General features: G+C 34.4%; 1 protein-coding gene across 11 annotated transcripts in view; it reads right to left on the reverse strand.

Annotated features, from left to right (window-relative positions):
• The window catches only part of Dmd (dystrophin), a 2251111-nt gene that overhangs the window by 544993 nt on the left and 1685352 nt on the right, over nucleotides 1–20766 (reverse strand). For all 11 annotated transcript variants that reach the window (XM_076562037.1, XM_076562042.1, XM_076562041.1 and 8 more), the window contains 2 exons: nucleotides 18439–18650; nucleotides 774–928 (listed from right to left, as the gene is read on the reverse strand). In XM_076562037.1, the coding sequence (XP_076418152.1) occupies nucleotides 774–928; nucleotides 18439–18650 (367 nt within the window). The remainder of the gene's footprint in view (nucleotides 1–773; nucleotides 929–18438; nucleotides 18651–20766) is intronic.

Here is a 20766-nt window from a genome sequence, read left to right on the forward strand (position 1 = left end):
TCATGCAGAAAGTATCATGATTCTACAAATATTTACCAACTCCTTATATAATCTACTTTTGGATGAGCAGTTGTGTCAAAGAAAAGAGACAATTTTAGCCCTCATGGTCTTTAGACTAATTTGTGTGACAAATACAAAATAATTAATTATGAGATTCATGTTTTTATTAATAATTTAAATACGTATCAGTGTAAGAAAAGCACAAAATAATTGATGAGAAGATCAGACCTAACGTGAAGAGGTAGTACCTCTAAGAGTTGTTACTTTTTGTTGTGCTTTGCATATCAAGTCTTGATTGGTAGCTGGTGAATCCAGTAATTGGGAGCTGATAAAGATTATAGAGGCTCTGATTTCATCAATGGATCAACCACTCATTGTTTCAAAATTTGTTAGCATTAGATGAAGGAGGTAGAAGCCTTCAACCCTGGGCCTAAGTAGAGGAACTAGCTCACTCAACATAAGATCTCATGTGGTATTTTGTCCCTGGCCCCTTCCACTGTTCTCTCTCTGCTTCCTAGGCACTAGAATTTTATTTTTGACTAACTGCTTAGCTCCATCATTGTCTTTGTTATTGGGGGCAAATCATTTCACTTCACTAAATTCCAGTCTTCTCCTCATTAAAACAGGACAGCAAGCCAAGTTTTTGAGTTGAATTAGCATTTGTCATCTCCTATTATCCCAAGCTGTAGTTTAATAAAAGAGTGTGGTCCATCTGGGGTCACTGCCCCTTCATTATAGATAACACATAGTTTGACATATAAAGCAGCTCTTACCTTTTATGAATGTTTCCCCAAGAAGCATTGATATTCTCTGTTATCATGTGAACTTTTCTGGTATCATCTGCAGAATAGTCCCGAAGAAGTTTCAGTGCCAAATCATTTGCCACATCTACATTTAGCTGCCATTGATGGAGGTCTTTGGCCAACTGCTACAGGTGTGTACAGGAAATAAAATTAATGTCACTTTTTATCCAGTGAGGTTCCAGGTGAGATATCTTTAAATATTTCATGAAGTTACTGATTCTTCAGGTCACAGCATGTCTACATAATTGTTATAAATGCATCACATGTTAGTCTTCTATGATAATGTAAATTACCATGCTTTTCACAGCAAAATTTCAAATGCAGGATCTTAAACATTAATTCATTTTAGGTACTTCAATTTAGTACCAATAAATTGGGAATAAAATAAGCTTAATTTTCTTTATAACAAGAGAAAATAAAGTATAAAAGACTCATTTATAATTGCTTAGCATGTGACATATAACAAAATCAGGTGTACTTTTCTGGTATCATCTGCAGAATAGTCCTGAGGAAGTTTCAGTGCCAAATCATTTGGGACATCTACATTTATCTGCCACAAAAAAAAAACATGCGTTTCCTCTCTTCATTAACTTGTTGAATTGTTTATGTAATTAGTGCCATCTACTGGCATTTAACAAACTCTGCATACAGAAAATGCTGAACAAAAGAGTGCTGTTAACACCCAATTTCTGAAGGATTATAATACTTTAAAGATACTGCATTTAATATTCAAATACAAGTTAAGATATAAAATTCTTTGTTTGTTTTTGATAACTGAGTGTAATCCATCTAGTCATTTCTTCACTGGAAAGAAGTCAATCAAGGTCATGTACATATGGAAGCACATCAAGCCAACACTGCCACATGTAGGCGAATCCATGCGTTAAGATAGCATTAAAGTGCTAATACGTTTATGTTTACTACAATGTAGAGAGCTAAGTTATTTGTGCATGAATAGAGATGTATGAACAGGCAATTACATGAAGAGACAGAATAAAATAATTTTATAAAAGGGAGAAACTTAACTTTCAAGTAATATAACTATTAAATCAAGAATTTATTGCAGTTAGATGATAGTAAATCAAAATTCATATCGGGTGAAACTAGTACAATTCTTACACTCTAGTTTTAGAAACAATATTCTGATAATTGGGCAATAGATTCCAAGTGACTCCATAATAACACTTATTATATATTATCCTAATAAAATATTCAAACAGATAAGTGTATTGTAAGATTAAAATACTTCATCAAAAGAGTGATTTTAATATTTACTGAGAGGACATCAGAAAATAACCAATAAATGTGCACACTAATCATGGTAAAGAGAACATGATTGGTCTGAGGCTGTAACTTGGTGGTAGAGTGTTTGTACAAAGCATGGGTTCAATCCCCATTACCTAAACAAACAACAAAGACAACCATGAGTCAGGCGTTGGCGGTGCATGCCTTTAATCCCAGCACTCGGGAGGCAGTCCCAGGCTGATCTCTGTGAGTTCAAGGCCAGCCTGGGCTACAGAGAGAGATCCAGGACAGACACCATAACTACACAGAGAAACCCTATCTTGAAAATAAACAAACAAACAAAAAACAAAACAAAACAAAAGACAACCATGATTTTCTTATGGCAAAACAGAATACATTTTTAAAACTCAATATGAAAAGAAGAAATAGCAATTATAGAAATTCTGAAATTTCTGAAATTTCAGAAATTCTTCTGAAAGGAAGAAACATTTTTTGGTGTGTAGGGAATGGGAGAGGATCTAGTATGACTTGTGGAAGGGGAAGATTTTGATCAAAATATATTTAATTTAATTTATTTTTCTAATTTTTATTTTTTATGTATTTTATTAAGAATTATTTATTTATTTTTTCTATATAATAAAAAAATATAAAAAGTTTTTGTGTGTTGGATATTTGCCATTCTGTTTGGATACTGTGTGCATGTCTGTGTGTGTTTCTTGTGCTAAGGTATTCATGGAAATCTTTGGTTCTATGAGCTTACAATCAAGCGCTCATTATCTCTTAGATCTATCCTCTGTCCTTACTCTACACAGTAATTTAGATGGAGTAACCCTGGTAAGAAGTCTGCTTTTCCCAGTATCTCCTGTGAGCTGGTGACTTGTTGGATCAGGCCAATAGGAAACACTGGAATAAAGCAGAATAGCAGAAAGGTTGCGTTGCTCCACTCTAAGAATTTCGGGCATGTGCTGTGCAGCTGAACCATTCCTAGAGTTAGCATCAGATGGCTTTGGTTTCTGGGCCTTGGGAGCCATGAGTCTTCAGGTTTTAAAGTAATATCATCTTCCTGAAGTTGTTAAATCTGGAGTCACCTAGCTCCTGCTGTATTTTTCAGCTTCTTCACTAGCTATACCCCCAGTTCTCAGAATTATATTCCCTTTGTTTGAAATATCTTCTGTGGTTTCCAGACTCAATCCTGACAATATCAATAGAAAAGGATCACACAGCAAATGACCATACCTATAGTTCCACAGAGGTCTTTTAATACACCAAGCATCAGTTTCACAAAATATAAGAATTTATATCCGTTCAGTCTCAGAAGAAGATAACCATTTTGATCCTGAACATTAATTTCAGCACCTGGGGTCATATCTATTCTGGGCTCTTCCTCCACACACTCTCTTTCTCTTTGTGTTCCAAGTTCTTCCTGCTCTGCAGGGTCCTTCTCTGCAGCCCTCAAGCAACAGTGACTATCTCATCTTTAAACAACAGATTCTGAACTAGATTATCATCTTTTCCTTTGCAGTTATACTCTGCAGAAATTAAATACTCATTGCCTTTACTTCCAACTCATCACCATTCTGCCTTCTCCATTCTATCAAAACTGTGCTGACAGATAATCACTGCAACAACATTGAATATTGTCCTAAATTCATCTTTTGAAGTTGCATCTATCTAACTGTCTGTCTGTGTGCTGTGTACTGAATTTAGTTCATCAGGCTTGGTGATAAGCACTGTTATCTGCTGAGCCATCTTCCTGGATCTATCCTAATTTATTTATCTCTTCCTACAACTCCATCCCCTCCTATCTAACTCTGAAGTTTCTCTTACAGAAGGCTGAGTTTAGCTCCTTGCCTTAACACCAATCTTGACCTTGTAACTTTCTTTGCCTAATTCTAATGAGACATTAATAGAAGGACCAGAAGCTTAAAGTGTGTTTTCAGTGCATATATTTCCCCATCACTATAAGACTGATTTGCCCTCAACCAGTTGAGGGAGAGGATATTCAAATGACATGTGGAGCAAAGCTTCCAAAATAAATCTGAAGCCCCTCTCAAGTTGTAACCTCACGAACAGGCAATGCAAACTTATTTTGTAGGATATTTGCATTTCAAGCTTGTTTGTTACTGAAACTTTGGTGGGAAGTAATTAATTGGTTGTATTACCAAAGTTCTGTACCTTTGGGAAGTCAGGAGCTGTCTTTTAATTGATGCACAGCAGAAGGTCCTATGGACTACTCTTAGTTCTTTGGAAGGTTTTTTTTTCTTCCTTTTCTTGGCTCTCTCTATTCTCTTATAGAATGTAAGGTGTTTTTATTCCATGTCTTTTAAGTATTATTATTTATAACATTTGTATCTGATTCAATTGTCTACTCCTTAAGATTTTCAATGGATTCTCAACCAGAGGAGAAAGGGGCTACATCTACCTCCAAATTGGACACATACATCAGGAAGTTCCTTTATACCTGAAACTTCGACTTTCATTGCTCTCTCCTTAATTTATGTCCTCATCATCTTTCGCTCACAGTTTGCAATAACAGTTATTTGACTCACTTTGTGTATATTCAAACTGACTTTCCAATCTACACATAATTGCCTGAGATAATTTTTTTACAATTGAAATGGTAACTTTGCTGCTCCTAAGTGTAAAATGTTTGTTTCATAAAGAGTCAAATCCAAGCTTTCCCTCTCCTAATATACCTATGTATCTACTTTTAGCTTTTGTTAACTTTCCTTTCTTATTGCAATTTTACAATTGTTCACTTAACAATACAAAACTCTGAAAGTTAAGACACTTTTTCAAGATGGTAAAGTCAGTGAACGACATCACATAGTGCAGGTATCAGGATTCTTAGGATTCAATCCATATGGATGACACATATTTGCATATAAATAAATGTAAAGAAAGTAATTGTATCTGTTGCAATTGAACTTTGAAGAACACAAAGCAGCTTTCTCAATGATTATAGCATTATTGGAAAATTACTGTGCAAACTACAGTAAGATGTTCATAGAAAGCAGAAAAAGAATATATTTGTTTTGGTTCTTTAAAAATTAAACAATTTAGCTATGAATATGAATTAATGTTCTATAAATCTTTATTGGGAAAATAAAATTTATTCCTTCCTTTCCTCTGTGAATTAAAATGACCTATAAAATCCTTTATGGATTTATAATAGAAATGTTAAAATATGTGCAAGGAAGCTATTTCGAATGTAAAGCCTCTCACAATTAACTCTAAGACTCATCTATTAAACCTTTGACATTACCAAACAATTCTGTTTCACAAGGTAACATTCTATACAGGATACTATTTAAGAAAATGGCCCTCATTTTCCAGCTTACTGGAAATGATTAATCTTTTCAACAGCTTTGAGGGCTACATACCAGTGCTGCTACTTTTTTTGTCCTTTCAACAATGACTACAAGCTGAGTGCAGGCTAGTAAATGTGTTATCGGCCAACCCATTAGAGTTCCATTATTTTCTGTCTTACTTGGCTTCATGTAATGAATTTTTATAATTAAACTAATGGCACACAATTTATTTTTCCCCTCTTTACTTTCAGGCCCCATTTCTCTCCCAGCTTCTTTGGAATAAGTTTTATACAAAAGGAAGAGAGGAGAGTCCTCCAAGTGCTTCATTACCTTAATTTCATTATGACATTTTGGAGAGCATTCTCTTTATTTGAGCTCTTGCTTTGATTTGCTGACTTCATTAAAAGGCTTAAGCAGTATTGTAATTAACAAGTCATCCAGATACCCCAGGCTTCTAAGATAAGTCTGGTTGAGAGAGTATAGAATTGGTCCAGTAGAAACTACCCCCAAAAGAACATCAGAAAACCCCAGAATTCTCTTGTGCCACTATACCCTGTGCCACCATACCCTGATTTCTAAGTAACTTTTCAAATCTCATGAGCCTACTATGGGAGATTACATTGCCAAATCTTTTTTGACATGATTTATTTATTATACAGCTATACTTTAAAAATTTAGAAAAAAATCTGTAGTCATGTACCAATATAATTTTAAAAGCAGATTTACCATTACATAATCCGCTTATTAACACACCCATTGAAGTTGTATACTTTGTTGTTTTTAGATTGAGTATCATCGATGTGTAACCATTCCTACAATCCAATTTTGGAACAGTCTCTTCTCTACAAAATGAAACTTCATACTAATAATAGTAACTTTCCCCTATCCACTTTCTTTATCCCAATTATTACTTGTATTACATATAAACAGAGACAATGTCATTTTCAACTGAGTTACATCAATTATCATAATGACTTTGAGGTTTATCTATGCTATAGTATTAGCATCACAATGAATTTTTATCATTGATAATATTTCATTTTTGGATGTACCACATTTTGTTTATGTATTCATTTGCTGATGCACAGATGGGTTGATTATGCTTTCTGGATATTATGGTTGGTAGTACAACAAACTTCTGTACACATTTTTCTGTCTATTTTTATTCCTTCTGAGTATATATTTAGAAACAGAATGCTAATATTGTTGTAAACTGATTAATATTTTTCCATTTTTTCACAGTTTATTTGTTTATTTTGAGTTTGTTTTCTTGAGACAGGGTCTCATTACATAGCTCTGGCTGTCATGGAACTTGTTATGTTGACCAGATGGCCTTGAAATTTTAGAGATCCTTTTGCCTCTTTGTTCCAACTGCTGAGATTATAGGTGTGTACTACCACATCTGAACAGATCATTTGAAATTCTCATTAAATATATAAGGGTTCCAAATATTCTACATCCTTGTTAGTGCTTGTCATAGTCTGACATCTTTATTTTAGCTATTCTAATGAATATAAAGTGCTATTTCATCATTTTTCAATGAAATATATTTTCTCATCACTAGTGATAACCATATCATCATTTGTTTAAGGGTGTCTATTTTGGAGAATTAATCAATAAAATAATTTCTGTAACTGGGTCATTTGTATTTATGTTATTGAGTCATTAGAGTTTATATATGTCCTTGAATATATTATTCATCACAGATGTTATTTAAAATATTTTCTCCTTTCTTTTGGATTGTCTTTTAAGTCATTGGCATTGTTTGAAGGGCAAAAGTTTTAGTTTTGATCAAGTATAATTTTGTGTCTTTTCTTTTATTACATTTGTTTTTGGTGCTGCATCTAAGAAGATATTGTCTAACAATATTTCTACCCCTATACTTTCTTGAACTATGTTAAAGCTTTATTTTTTTAAATGTGTGTAGCATGCAGATGGGCATATAACTTTGTACATGAATATGCAGTCCAGAAGATGGTGGTCAGTGTCCTATTTTAACACTGTATTTATGCATTTGAAATAGGGTCTCTCTCTGAATCTGGCTTGCTTTTCTTGACTAGGCTAAAAGTCAGCAAGCCCCAGTGATACTTTCCATGATCCCTTTAAACTAGGTTGACAAGCAATTACTGGACACCCAGCTTGTTACAAGGATGCTAGGATCCATACTCTAGGACTTATGATTGCACAGTAAGTGACTGTAACTCCTGAGCCATCTCTCAAGCCCTTAAAGTTTTAGTTCTTGTGTTTAGTTTTACATTTCACCCTGGAATAGGTTATTTTTTTCAAATCATTAATTATTTTTATTTAAATATTTACTTTAATTAACAAATGAAAATTATATAATTATAGGATACAATGAGATGTTTGTGTATGTACATGTATTGTTACTACTTTATGATAAATAACTTAATCTGCCATCTCACATAATGCTCATTTTATTTGTATTGGAGCATTTGAAATGTGGTTTTAAAAACATTCGAAGGCATACAATAATTTATTATTAACCGCATCAGCATATTGTATAATGATCTTTGAGAATTTAATCATTCTTACTGAAAACTTGAGACATGATCTCCACCATAATACAGTAAACTTTTTGTAACCAATATTCTTATCTCCACTTGTGTAATAAGTTTGGAGTGATTGGATTCCAGATCTAAATCCATGTGATATAATAAGATGTTTGTCTTTCTATACCTGGCTTATTTTACTCAGTGTAAGTCCTTTAAGTACATTCATGCTGTTACAAATGGTATAACTTATTTCACTGTGGTTTTTTTTACCACATTATATTTATATATTTTTTATTTTACTAAAAAGTATATCACGTTGCAATTCATGGGATAAAATATCACCTAGTTTTAGTGGTAATCCTTTTAAGATGTCATTGTATTAAGACTAAAAATATTGTTCAAGGAGCAGTTTATTCTTTTTATTATGATATATTTGTTTACTTGGAAAGTATTATTCTACTTATGGAAGAGTTTGCAAAATATGGAGATGAATTATTCTTTAAAAACCTGGTAGAATTAACTTGTAAAGCTATCTGGATTTGTATCTTTCATTGTAGGGAGACTTAAAACTGATGGGAGCAGGTGCATAGACCCATATCAAAATGTTAAGCAGAGCTCGCATCACCCAGCAGATGAGGAGGAAGGATTGTAGGAGCCAGAGGGTTTAAGGGTACCAAAAGAAGATGTCCCACAGAATCAACTAAGCAGGGCTCATAGTGGCTCACAGAGACTGAAGCAGCAACCATGGAGCCTACATGGGTCTGTGCTATGTCCTCCACATATATGCTATGGTTGTGTATGTAGCTTGGTGTTCTTGTGGGACTAACACTGGGAGCGGGCAAGTCTCAGACTCTTTTTCCTGCTCTGAGGATCCTTTTCCTCCTATTGGGTTGCCTTGTCAAGTCTTGATATGAGGGTTTGTGCCCAGTCTTATTGTAGCTTGTCATTTGTAGTTAGTTGATATCCCTTAGAGGCCTTCTCTTTCCTGAAGGGAAATGGATAAGCCATGGATCTGTAGAAGAGGGATGCTGAGGGGGATGACTGGGAAGAGTACATGGGAGGGGAAACTGATCTCATGATGTAATGCATGAGAGAAAATAAAAGAAAAAAAAACCCTATCATTCCCTTTTTGTTTATTACAGGTTAATTGTGTTATTTCTCTAGTTGTTCATAATATTCTCTATATTCAACTTTATTTCCATAAAATTCATAGCAGTATTCCCTTTAATCCCTAAGATTATTTATAAAGCCTTCTTTCTCTGTTTTTTAAATTATATTTTATGAAAAAGAGTTCTTTCTGTTGCACATGAACACAGTTCTAAATCTTCTTGTCTTGAATTTATTTTCTTCCTTTCATTATTTTCACTATAAAACATCTATTATTTCTGATAATAGTAGGATTTTCTTCCTTTGTAGTTTTCAGTGATAGAAAACTTGGTTATTGATTGGAAATTTTTCTTCTTCTTTTTTTTTACACACCAACACAAAATATCACGCATTTCACTCTTCAGAAGTCTAAGTATTTTGTGTTTTTATTTCCACATTTCTCAAGGTAGTTTTAATTTTAATTAGATTTCTTTTCTGGCCCAGTTGTTACATTAGAATGCATATATAATATTTTTATATTTGTAAGCTTCTCAATGTATTCTAGCTATTTATATTTAATTTAATTCCATAGTCTCCAGAAAATTTACATTATAGAAGTTCAGTCTGTTTTAATGTGGACTATCTTGCTGTCTTGGAAAGGATTTATTGTGCAACTGATAATATTGTTTCTAGTGGGTAGCCATTCCAACTTCAATTTCAAGCCATTCCTTGATCTGGAAGTTCCAACCCCCATTGAGGCTTTGGTAAATGTCACGCATACAAGGCAGGGCCAAGAGAGGACCCTGAAGACCAGAGATCCGGATGTGCCATCTCTCTTGGTTCCTGTACCCTGGACGCTGGAGGTAGATGGAGCAGAGTTCTCCAAAGAACACCCTTGGAATGTGTCACACCTTTCCTAGACTCTGCAACCTATCTATCCCTTCATTTGTAAGTTATGCCACCAAATAAACCTCCCTGTTAACTACGTGGAGTGGCCTTAATAATTTCACCAACACAAGAGTTTCCACCTTGTAACCTGAGAGAAAAGATTCTAAAACAGAGCTAAAAACGGTTCCTAGTTGTCTCTTTCAAGTTAGCAGCAGCCTGCGTATTTGAGCTACTATCTACTATGGCGGGTTCCTGGTATGCACACTCCACCTGCAGTATGGCGGGAATGAGGCCTCTGCAAGTGGCGCATTATGCTGCATGGTGGATTTAACCTTTGCTAGTACAAAACAAACAAAAAAAGAGGTTTCTGGGCTACACATTGCTTTGATAGAAGCATAGACCCACTATTTCTGAGAGTTGATGGCTCCCAGAGCTGGTGGAAAACATACCACTGCCATGTTAGGAAGCTGAAGTGTGTGCCATTTCAGTCTTAGAATGCTGCAGTTTAAAGCAATAGGTTCACAATAAAACTGACTCAGATGGAATAGTTTACAATGTATGTAAAAATGTACATAGGCTTGAAAGAGAAAGAAAAAGGAATATATGCAGTTATATAAACAAATAGATAGTTTTAAAAAAATAAAGTCTTTAAAGAGACAGTAAAGGTAATATTAAAAAAATATAAGCCACATAAGGATGGCTATCACACAGAGAATCTAGATTATGTTCTCTTTGATACTCGTAACTGAAGAAAAACATTTGATTGTAAAGGCTGTTGAGTTATGCCAAAATGTATATTTTAAAGTTACCTTGACTTCAAAATTTGAATCTAAGGATATGTTGCTTTGAAAAGGAGGCTCTGTTTTTGTTTCCACAGAAAGCCAGAGGCTGTGGATATGTTCCAGATTAAGATACATCAGGTTTCACCAGCCAAGACCCCCTGGAGGTCTCCGATGACACCAAGGACCAGATGATCCAACATCCAGAACCATTTCAAGGCAACTGGCTCACATGATCCACCCTCATGAACTACTCCATAATCCTAATATTTTCTTTGTGTCCCCATAAGATACAGTGCCCTCCTCCAGCAGGAAGTAGTAAGAGAAGCTACACCCAACTTCCCAAATATACCAAGCTGGCTTTGGAGATGGAATTGGCTCATTCCTTCTCTAAACCCAGGCATATTGCTTAAAAAATGGTTAAGAGATTCTTGTGTCCCAAATCAGAAGAGCCCTCTAGTGTGGAACAGAGAAAAAACAATATTTTTTATTTAAAACATGTTGATTATAAATGCAATCTCTTTCTAAAAAAAGAAAAGGGGAAGTGCTGTGGATATCCCTCTGTATAAATAAAATACTGATTGGCCAGTAGCCAGAGAGGAAGTATAGGCAGGACAAGCAGAGAAGAGAATTTTTGGAAGTGGAGGCTGAGGCAGGGAGACATTGCCAGCCACCAAGTGGAGAAGCAACATGTTAAGAGACTGTTAAGCCACAAGCAATGTGGCACCTTATAGATTAATAGAAATGGGTTAATTTAAGATATAAGAACAGTTAGCAAGAATCCTGATGTGGCCATACAGTTTGTAAGTAATATAAGTGTCTGTGTGTTTATTTTATAAGAGGGCTGTTGGACTGCCGGGACTTGTTGGGACCCAGAGAGAAAACTCTAGCTACAAATGTGTATTCTGCTATTATTGTGTAGAACATTGTAGAGATGGCTATTACAGTTTGTAAAATTTTAGTGATTTTCAAGTGTCTCTCCTTATTTATCTTTCCAGATACTTAATTTGGTATTAGAACTGGGAAACAGTCAGTTATATTTTGTTGAATTAACATTTCATTTTTTGTCAGATTTTGTTTTATGTGTTTTCATGTTGTTTTTCTTTTTCTCAGTCTGGATTATATCTTTTGGCCATTTATCATGGCAATTTCTTCCCTATGGCTGTTGTGCTTTCAAAGCAAGTATTTATTTGGTTCTTATTTATAAATTTTATGCTTATTTTGCATATCTATTTATGAAGGCATGTTGAAGATCTTCTCCATGCTCAATGAATATGACAGAGCTTTTGAAGTCTCCATAAGGAAAACTCAATCTCCAGATGCCCATTTAAAGTTTTTTTTCTCAAAACCTTCCCAGTGAGCATCTTATCAACGTAAGATGCCTTGTTAAATAACTGCTATGGAGTGATATGAACAGTGAACAGGAATATATGACTTCTTCTGGGGAATTAGCTATATGTCATGTCAAATAAAAACTAGATTTTGTACATAGGTTTGTTTTTAATTTATTTTTCCCAGAGAGCTGCAAGACAGGTCAAATTGTGCCAACACTCTTAGAATTAAATGTGGCTTTCTGAGGAATACCAATCCTATCAATCTTGGTGGCAATAAGACTGCTAGTTTTCATAGCTACCAGTGGCTCCAAGGCCAATGATCTTCAAGACTACTGTGGAGCTGGAAGAAAATGACAAGAAAATATAAAAAAGCTTCAAAATCTTGCTGTTCTTATGGAAGTATAACACTTCAGCGATTATAATCTTTGGTTAATTATTGGTGAAATTATTAAGGCCGCTCCATGTAGTTAAAAGGAAGATTTATTTAGTGGATAACTTACAAATGAAGGGATAGGTTGGTCGTGGGGTCTGGGGAAGGTGTATCACAGTCTAGCGGTGTTCTCTGGAGCTCTGCTCGGTCAACCTCCACCTTCAAGGGTCCAGGAACTGTGAGAGCGCGCTGGCCGATACAGATCTCGGGTCTCTCTACATCTCCCTTGGCCCTGCCTTGTAGGCGTGAGTTGCCAAAGCCTCAATGGGGGTGGGAACTTCCAGATCAAAGCTGGAATGGCTACCTACTACAGTTAATTTTTTGATTTCAGCAAAGAGAATATTCAAACTGTTTTCCAGAATTTGTTTTTGTGGATGAGTGTATTTCTAGAATCATCATAGTGTATTTTCAAATACTGAATAAATTAAGCCATGAACAGAAACTTAGGTAAAATAATGATGTGATCAGAGCATAAAGGAATGCAAGACATGGTAACTCTGCCTTAAATATGTGTGTGGATACCAGAGGAAAGTATCCTTTTAGTTGCATTTTTGATATAAGGTATGGTCCATATGTTTTACATTTAGTAGCTTCCAAGTGCTTTAAGTAGAAAAGTACTATTAGCATGTTGATTATTCTTACTCATGTAGCAGCTTTAGAGAGTGAACAAAGCGGAGTTTTAAAAATTTGTGACCAAATGGTAGGTTCTGAAAAGGTTTCAGACTATGTTTTTCATTATTACATTTGAAATCAAAAGTTCAAACTAATAGTTTCAGTAAATTTGCAGAAATAACTTTGTATAACTCTAATATATATGTATGTATATATATAAATGCATACATATATGATAAAATATATGTGCTTAACATATATAAAATAATTCAGTTTCTAACATTCTACATAGCTATATATATTACAAACAGAATACTGTCTGGTATATAATTTTACCTTCTCTACATATAATAAAATTATACCCTTAATATTTATCCAAGAAGACCCTTGATTTCTTTCTTCCTAATTTGTGATCCTCAAATTGCCAGTGTAGCTACTTTAGAGAAGGGGCTTAATTTCAAATATTAATTATAATTATAATGTATCTATGGTCCAGTAAAGGACATACTTAAAACAGTTTTTTTCAGTGTTTGAAATGTTTATTTAGTAATTTTTAAATTATTAGATTTCCAACTTGAAATAGTTTCAAGTATTAAATAGCCAAATCAGCTAGGCTCAAACCAGATTTCACTTCTCTATTGAATTCATGTACTTTTAGCTCAGCCAAGCACAAAACAGCTAATGCCATCACGTTTGAAAAGCTTTTATGCTGAATTTGACACAAAAGCAATCACAGAGCAGACAAAAAAGGAATTTCTCTTTCAAATACTGAAAGGAAAAAAATGAAAACTATGAGCCTGACCATTGGAAAAAGAAAGTTCAAAATGACCGAGAAATATTTTTTTTCCAAAGAACTTATTGCCAAGTTTGGACCAATCTCAGCCTAGTAACAGGCTACAAACTAAACCAAGATTGTACTAAATGAAATAAATACTAGGATGATTGGTGATGGCAGTTTCAGGTGCCAATGGCATACTTCCTTTGAAACTTTTAAATGGCATCATCACTCATAGGATTCTGTTATGGTTTATTGTCAAGGATTTTGATTAGTGTGGAATTTTGTATGTTTTTTTCCCTATAATATCTGTCTTTCTTAAAAGGGCATTTTTTTTTTACCAAATTTAAGAACGTCAGATGAAGAGATGTGGTTAATAAAATAATCTGCATTCCAGATGCACATGATTGTTCCAGAAAATTAATGGTTTATACAGCAAAGAGAGAATGTACATATAGAATATGGATAGTTTTTCATGACCTGCTAATTAGTAATTCACAGAATAGATAGTCTGCAGTCTGTTTTTATGCCAATCCAATGTTCTTCTACTGCTGTCTTCTCCTCTCCTGACCGTGTTTTTAAGATGAGCTTTCCAAGATTCCATCTCATAAAGGATTTCTACTATGTGAATGTGGTATTATTTATAGAATTACTTCCCATTAATTTCTCTAAGCAAGAAGTGGAGAGTTTCAAAAATATCAAACCAGAAAGAGAAGAGTTAAAGGTGAAACTTAGTGAAATACTATGAAAAACTAAAAACAATAATGAGTAAAAATTATAAAATGATGAAAATCAGGCAATGACACTAAACTGAAAATTCAGAATTTTAAAGAATTATAGAAAAATTAAAATATGTGTAGATAATAACTAGAAGGGATTCAAGATGATGATTTAAGCTTAAAAATCATTAATAAATCCAGATTGCTAGGAATCCAGATCAGTGGAATTCAAGTATGGTGATTGATTTAAAATATTAAAAAGGCCATAGAGTTGTGTTAGCATTTGAAACCAATCACTGCTGTTTATTAAGGGTAGATTGAGTCGTCTTTAAGTATAAGGAAGCAAGGAAGCCTTACTGATTCCACTATAGCTCTCCAACAATGATGAGGGCCTTGCCAGGTTAGTAGGTTCTCTTGGCAATCATAGACACACAAATGTAGCAATAATTTATGAGGAGGAAGATTCATGTCAGATTACCCAGTGTCTTCTCATGTGTATTTCTAAACATTTTTCTTGAAAGAAAATTGTAAGTGATAAGCCTGCCAACACTACTCACCAGTGAGAACACATTTATCCATGAAAAGCAGATATCTCTATTATTCATTCCTCAACTTTGCAAAGAATTAAAAATAGTAGTTTCATCTAAAAGTAGTATAATTTGAAATTATCCTTTTTTCCAAGAAGAAAATACTGTGAAAAGGTTCTCATATTGCACTATTTAATTACTTTCTTTTTAAGCCAATTGGCTGATTTGTGATATAAATTTGTCAATTGATAATTACTCTTGTTTTTTTCAGAGTCTCCTGATATTTTATCAATTTGTTTTATTCTTACAGACAGTGGGTAGAAGAGAAAATTTGTGAGGTCAACCACAATAATAAATTCTATAAATTCCCATCCTGCATCCCTATTCCTACAAAAATGAAGTTACTGAATCTCATCAGCCTTCAGTTTTCTGAATACAATTAAAAAAGAACAATTTTCGCCGGGACGGTGGTGGCGCACGCCTTTAATCCCAGCACTCGGGAGGCAGAGGCAGGCGGATCTCCGTGAGTTCGAGGCCAGCCAGGGCTACCAAGTGAGTTCCAGGAAAGGCGCAAAGCTACACAGAAAAACCCTGTCTCGAAAAACCAAAAAAAAAAAAAAAAAAAAAAAAAAAAAAAAAAAAAAGAACAATTTTCACAAACAATGGATGAGAGAACCAAATAAAACAATGTATACAAAATAACTAACACTGTCTTTAGCATACAACAAACACTCAACATTAGTATCAACAATAGGATTGGTTTAGAGTTCATGCATACTATCCAGGAGACAAAGACAAAGTAATTATAATAAAATCCTGTGTTGTTTTAGATGTTTTTTGATAATTAGACTGTTTTGCTTTCTTCTTCCATATTTCTTTTTCTTTCATTTTCCTATATGAATTTACGTACTCTTCTAGCAGCTACGTACTACACCTTAATACTTCTTGACACCCCTTTAGGATTTTCTCAGGGTAAGATTAATTTTTTGCCACTTTTAGACTTTCCTTTATTCAAAGATAGCACTAGCTCTCATTTTCCTTTTTTTTACATCTATCTCTTCTTGATAATTTTGTATTCATTGATGCTTTTTGTTTAAGATCTGTGAAATTCATAGTATACTAACTTCAAGGAAACAATATCAGAGAGCAACTGATGGGAACAGATGCAGAGACCCATAGCCAAACATTAGGCAGAGTTCGCAGAACCCAGCAGAGAAGGAGGAAGAAGGATTGTAGGAGCCAGAGGGGTAAAGAGCACCAAAGGAAAATGGTTCACAGGGGTTGCAGGGGCTCACAGAGCCTGAACTGAGAACCAGGGAACCTGATTGTGCCTGACCTAGGTTTTTTGCATGTATGTAATGGTTATGTAGCTTGGTGTTCCTGTGGGACACTTAACAGTGGGAGTTGAGGGGGTTCTCTGACTCTTTGCTTGCATTCAAGAACCTTTTTTCCTACTGAGTTGCCTCATCCAGCCTTAATATGAGGGGACGTGCCTATTCTTATGGCAACATAATATGCTATGTTTGTTAATTTTCCTGGGAGGCCTGCCCTTTTCTGACGGGAAATAGAGGAGTAGATCTGGGGGAGCAAGGGATTTCGGGAAGGGAACTGTGAGGATTGAGGAAGTAAAAACTGCAATCAGAATGTAATATATGAAAGAAAAATAAAATAGAAATGATCATTCAAAATTAACCATGTGTATTGCATTTCAAATAGGCTAAGAATTAGGAGAATAATTACTAGAAATTGCTTATGCATCTGTGTCAGGTAATTACTAATGACAGATGTAATGATAAGTCTTAAAATCCTACATGGTCTTATATAATTCTGGGTATATGTGAAGATCTTATCTTCACAGCAGCTTAGATCCTTTAACAATGTGGGTATGATGAAGAGTGGCTAAAAGTTTATTAATTCCGTTTAGCCTCCCTGAAATTAACTGGGAAAAAGTTCTGGTCAATGAGACATGGTAAAATTCCTAGGCCTGGCTATAAAATTCCATGGACTGAATAAACACATTCTCAGTGGCCTTAGAATAAGCATATGTTTAACAAGATAGTTTAAAACCTTGAAAAGCTTATTCCCAAGTAACCATTTGGATAGAGCTTATAAGATATATCAGTATCAAATAAATTGCTATTATTTTCATTCATTGTATTATGCTGTTGATATTTTAAGGTTTATTTCTCAATGCAACTTAATATAATATAAACAGATTGCTTTGGAAATGAGATATTTTAGAAATGAAAAAAACAGTATCTAAGAAAATTATATGGTTTTTCTTCTTAGATGATATAACTCATGTCAAATTTATATTCTTGTTTACTAGAAAGTCTTTTCTGCCAGGTTAAAAAAAGTAGAGAGTTTTGGGTTTAGTTCTCAATCATAATCACAACTGTATTATTTCATTGCTTAAAATCTCTTAACAGTATCTACTGTTTAGCATTTAATGTCTCAGATGGCCAATAAATGCAACATTTGAAAATATCAAATATATGTAAAGCATCATGCATGGTACTTGATAACATTAGTACACTTTATTCCTTTGCCATTTTCTTTTAGCCTAGACAGTACTGAAGTATCGAGTAGAAAGGTATTTCTAATATTTTAAGAGGAAAAAGAGAAAGAATAGGAGGTGTAGACAATGCTGTGCTAACGTCAGAGAATGGGAAAAGAACGTGAGAGTACATGTTCCTTTTATGTTGTCTCTGATACCCTCTCATTCCCTTCTCTAGATAGAGCTCTCTGTAAGGTATGGCTTGGGGAAGGGATCAATTTATTACTTTTTCTAGGGAGAAATTGGTGGCAAATGTTACTTTAACTTTATAATATCACAGAAGTGTGGTATGCAATATCATCTTTGAAATGCTCTTAAAATAATGTTTCAGTGTGAAACACAGCCCATGGGTGGGAAATAGCTCACTTAATAGAGTTCTTGCCTAGCATTCAGGAAGTGTTTAGTTCAATCCCCAGTAGAAATTTAGCTTGGTGGCATGGCACATGCCTGTAATTTAAGCCCCCTGGAGGTGCAGGTTGGAGGATCAGGAAGGGAGGCAAGAATAGGCTACTTAAGAGCCTGTTTCAACAAAGCAAAACATAAACTAGCACACCATGTACATACTATAAGATGAAAATTAACTTTAAAGTTGTGACAGGCTATCGGTTTTCCTTTAACTTCTATTATGTCTCAAAATTTTGATCATGTAGATGTGGTGGCATTAACCTGTAATCCCACCTTGAAGAATGATTTTGAGTTTGAGACTTTATCTTGAAAGCAAGAAAGCAAGCAAACAAACAAATTCCACTAATCATTTTTTAAATGTCATTTTCCATTAAAGACATTAACTTTTAATCCATGGCATGATTTTATTTGCTATAAGAAGTATTTTCTTTTAAAAATGATATTGGACACTAACCTTGGTTTCTGTGATCTTCTTTTGGATTTCATCCATCGTGTGAGGACCCTCTTTCCATGAGTCAAGCTTGGTTCTGGCTTGTCCCATGACCTGTTCAGCTTTTTCCTTCATTTCTAGCCACTGCGTTGAATCCTTTAACATTTCATTCAACTGCTGTCTCCGGTTCTGAAGGTGTTCCTGTACCTCATCCCACTGATTCTGAATTCTTTCAACTGGCATAAAAGGAAAAATAAATAGTAGTAAATACTACTCTAGAGAAGACAGTTAAAATTCATCATAAAATCTTCATTTAATATTTTAATTTCCCATTATAATATTCAAGGTGCCATGGGTATGATAATTAATAAATTTCTTCCATTTTCATTTGGAAAATTTGATTTTCTATTAAATTATCATCATGAAAGTAAACTAGAATAATGGTGTTATGTATAGAACTATAACTTTAATATTAGTCTCTATTACCAAAAAAAAATGATTTATCTCTTGGAAAGGTACTAAAGGGCTCGACTCAATTACTTATGCATTTGTCTTGTGAGTATATGAATCTGAGTTTGAATGTCCTGAATTCAGAGTCAAGATGGGAAACAGAGACAGACAATTTCCCAGAGCTCATTGGGTTAGCTAGTCTATACTACTTGGTGACATTTTAATTAAAAGAGAGACCTTGTTTCACAAAATGGTGGAAAATTCCTGCATACCGACTCTTGAGGTTGTCCTCTGGTCTTCATGTTCAAATGAGAACAAATAAGAGAAGATGATGATCTTCTTTATATCTATTTAACAAGGGTATTTGGACAAATGAACTTGATGCTTATGTCACTGTGAAGGAGATTTTACATAATAATCTTCCAAAGCCCATAGAGTCAAACCAGACCAAAAATGGAATGGAATGGTATTCAGAAGATATGATTTCATAATTCTTATACATAGCAAGACATTTTTGGCACAGTATCTTTGCTTTTTCCTGTTTCAATTATTTTTATGATGAATTTGCCAATAAAATAGACATTCCAAAGGATGTATGTAAGGACCTAATTATACCAGAGGATTTTTTAGCAGATTTTATATATATATATATATAACATATATATATATATGTATATATGTTTTAAGATATATACATTTTTCCTTCTAAGTCCATCTTTGCTAACTGCATATTCAAATATAATTATTATGACAAAAAGTTCTCTTGATCATCCTTTGTGCAACCATAGACACTTACCATATACTATTATGATTTATAGCTTTAACTTTCTATCTCTCATTCTACACAATGAATACCTCAAAACAAGGATAGGGTTTGTAATAGATGCTGGCAGTAACCAATTTATATACCTTTGGTACTTTCCTTAAGTGCACATTAGCAAGCACTTGCTGTACTACAAAGCATGAAGGACTTATTTTAGGGTGACTAGATTTGCAAGAACAATTAAGGCATAACTAACAGGATTATGGCACTGACAGATAAGAGTTGGAAGAACATTACTCCTTGATCCATGTCCTGTTGCTTGGGGGTAAAAACTATGAGAATTTTTTCACTATACCCCTAGAGTTCCCTCAGTAATGTTGAACAACTGTACTGTGACTAACAATAGCCTCCATAATAACTGACTCTTACAGTTTATTTCCTTCCCCTCTCTCTATTCCATTCCCTAAAGGTAATTCCTTTGATCACCTTACAAATGAACCACATTTTCCTCTGTCATTTCAAGGTTTCTTTTTGAGAAACATAGGCCAAATTAGTACTACTATATTCACTAAACGGAAAACAAAACAAAACAAACAAACAAACAAAAAAAAACTAGCTGGTTGCAAGATGGCTTATTGGGTAAAGGCACATGCTTCCAAGCCTGATGGTCAGAGTTCCAACCCAAAATTTACATGGCAGAAAGTTGGGTTTTTAGCCTCTACATGTGCTGCATGGTGCATGCACCCTTCACACCCACAAACATATATGTACCCCCACAGATATGTATGTACATGCAAACAAACAAATGTTAATAACTTTTTTAAAAGGAAAGAAAAATTCAACCCTTTCTCCAAATCTTGAGTCATTCTTATTGAAAAATAATCATTGAAAGAGACAACTAGAAAGGGAGAGTCATTTGGGGGAGAGGTAGAAACCTGGTACAAGGGAAACTCTCAGGAATCTACAAAGATGACCTCAGCTAAGATTCCAAGCAATAGGGGATACATAGACTGAAATGACCATCTCCTGTGACCACACAAGACTTCCAGTGGAGGAATTGGAATACCAACTTAGCCACATTACTTTCAATCTTTCCTGCCTACAGGATGTGCTGTAGTAAGGGTGGCACAAAGATTGTA

Source organism: Peromyscus maniculatus, chromosome X, assembly GCF_049852395.1.
Source record: "Peromyscus maniculatus bairdii isolate BWxNUB_F1_BW_parent chromosome X, HU_Pman_BW_mat_3.1, whole genome shotgun sequence".
Classification (NCBI taxonomy): Eukaryota; Metazoa; Chordata; class Mammalia; order Rodentia; family Cricetidae; genus Peromyscus; species Peromyscus maniculatus.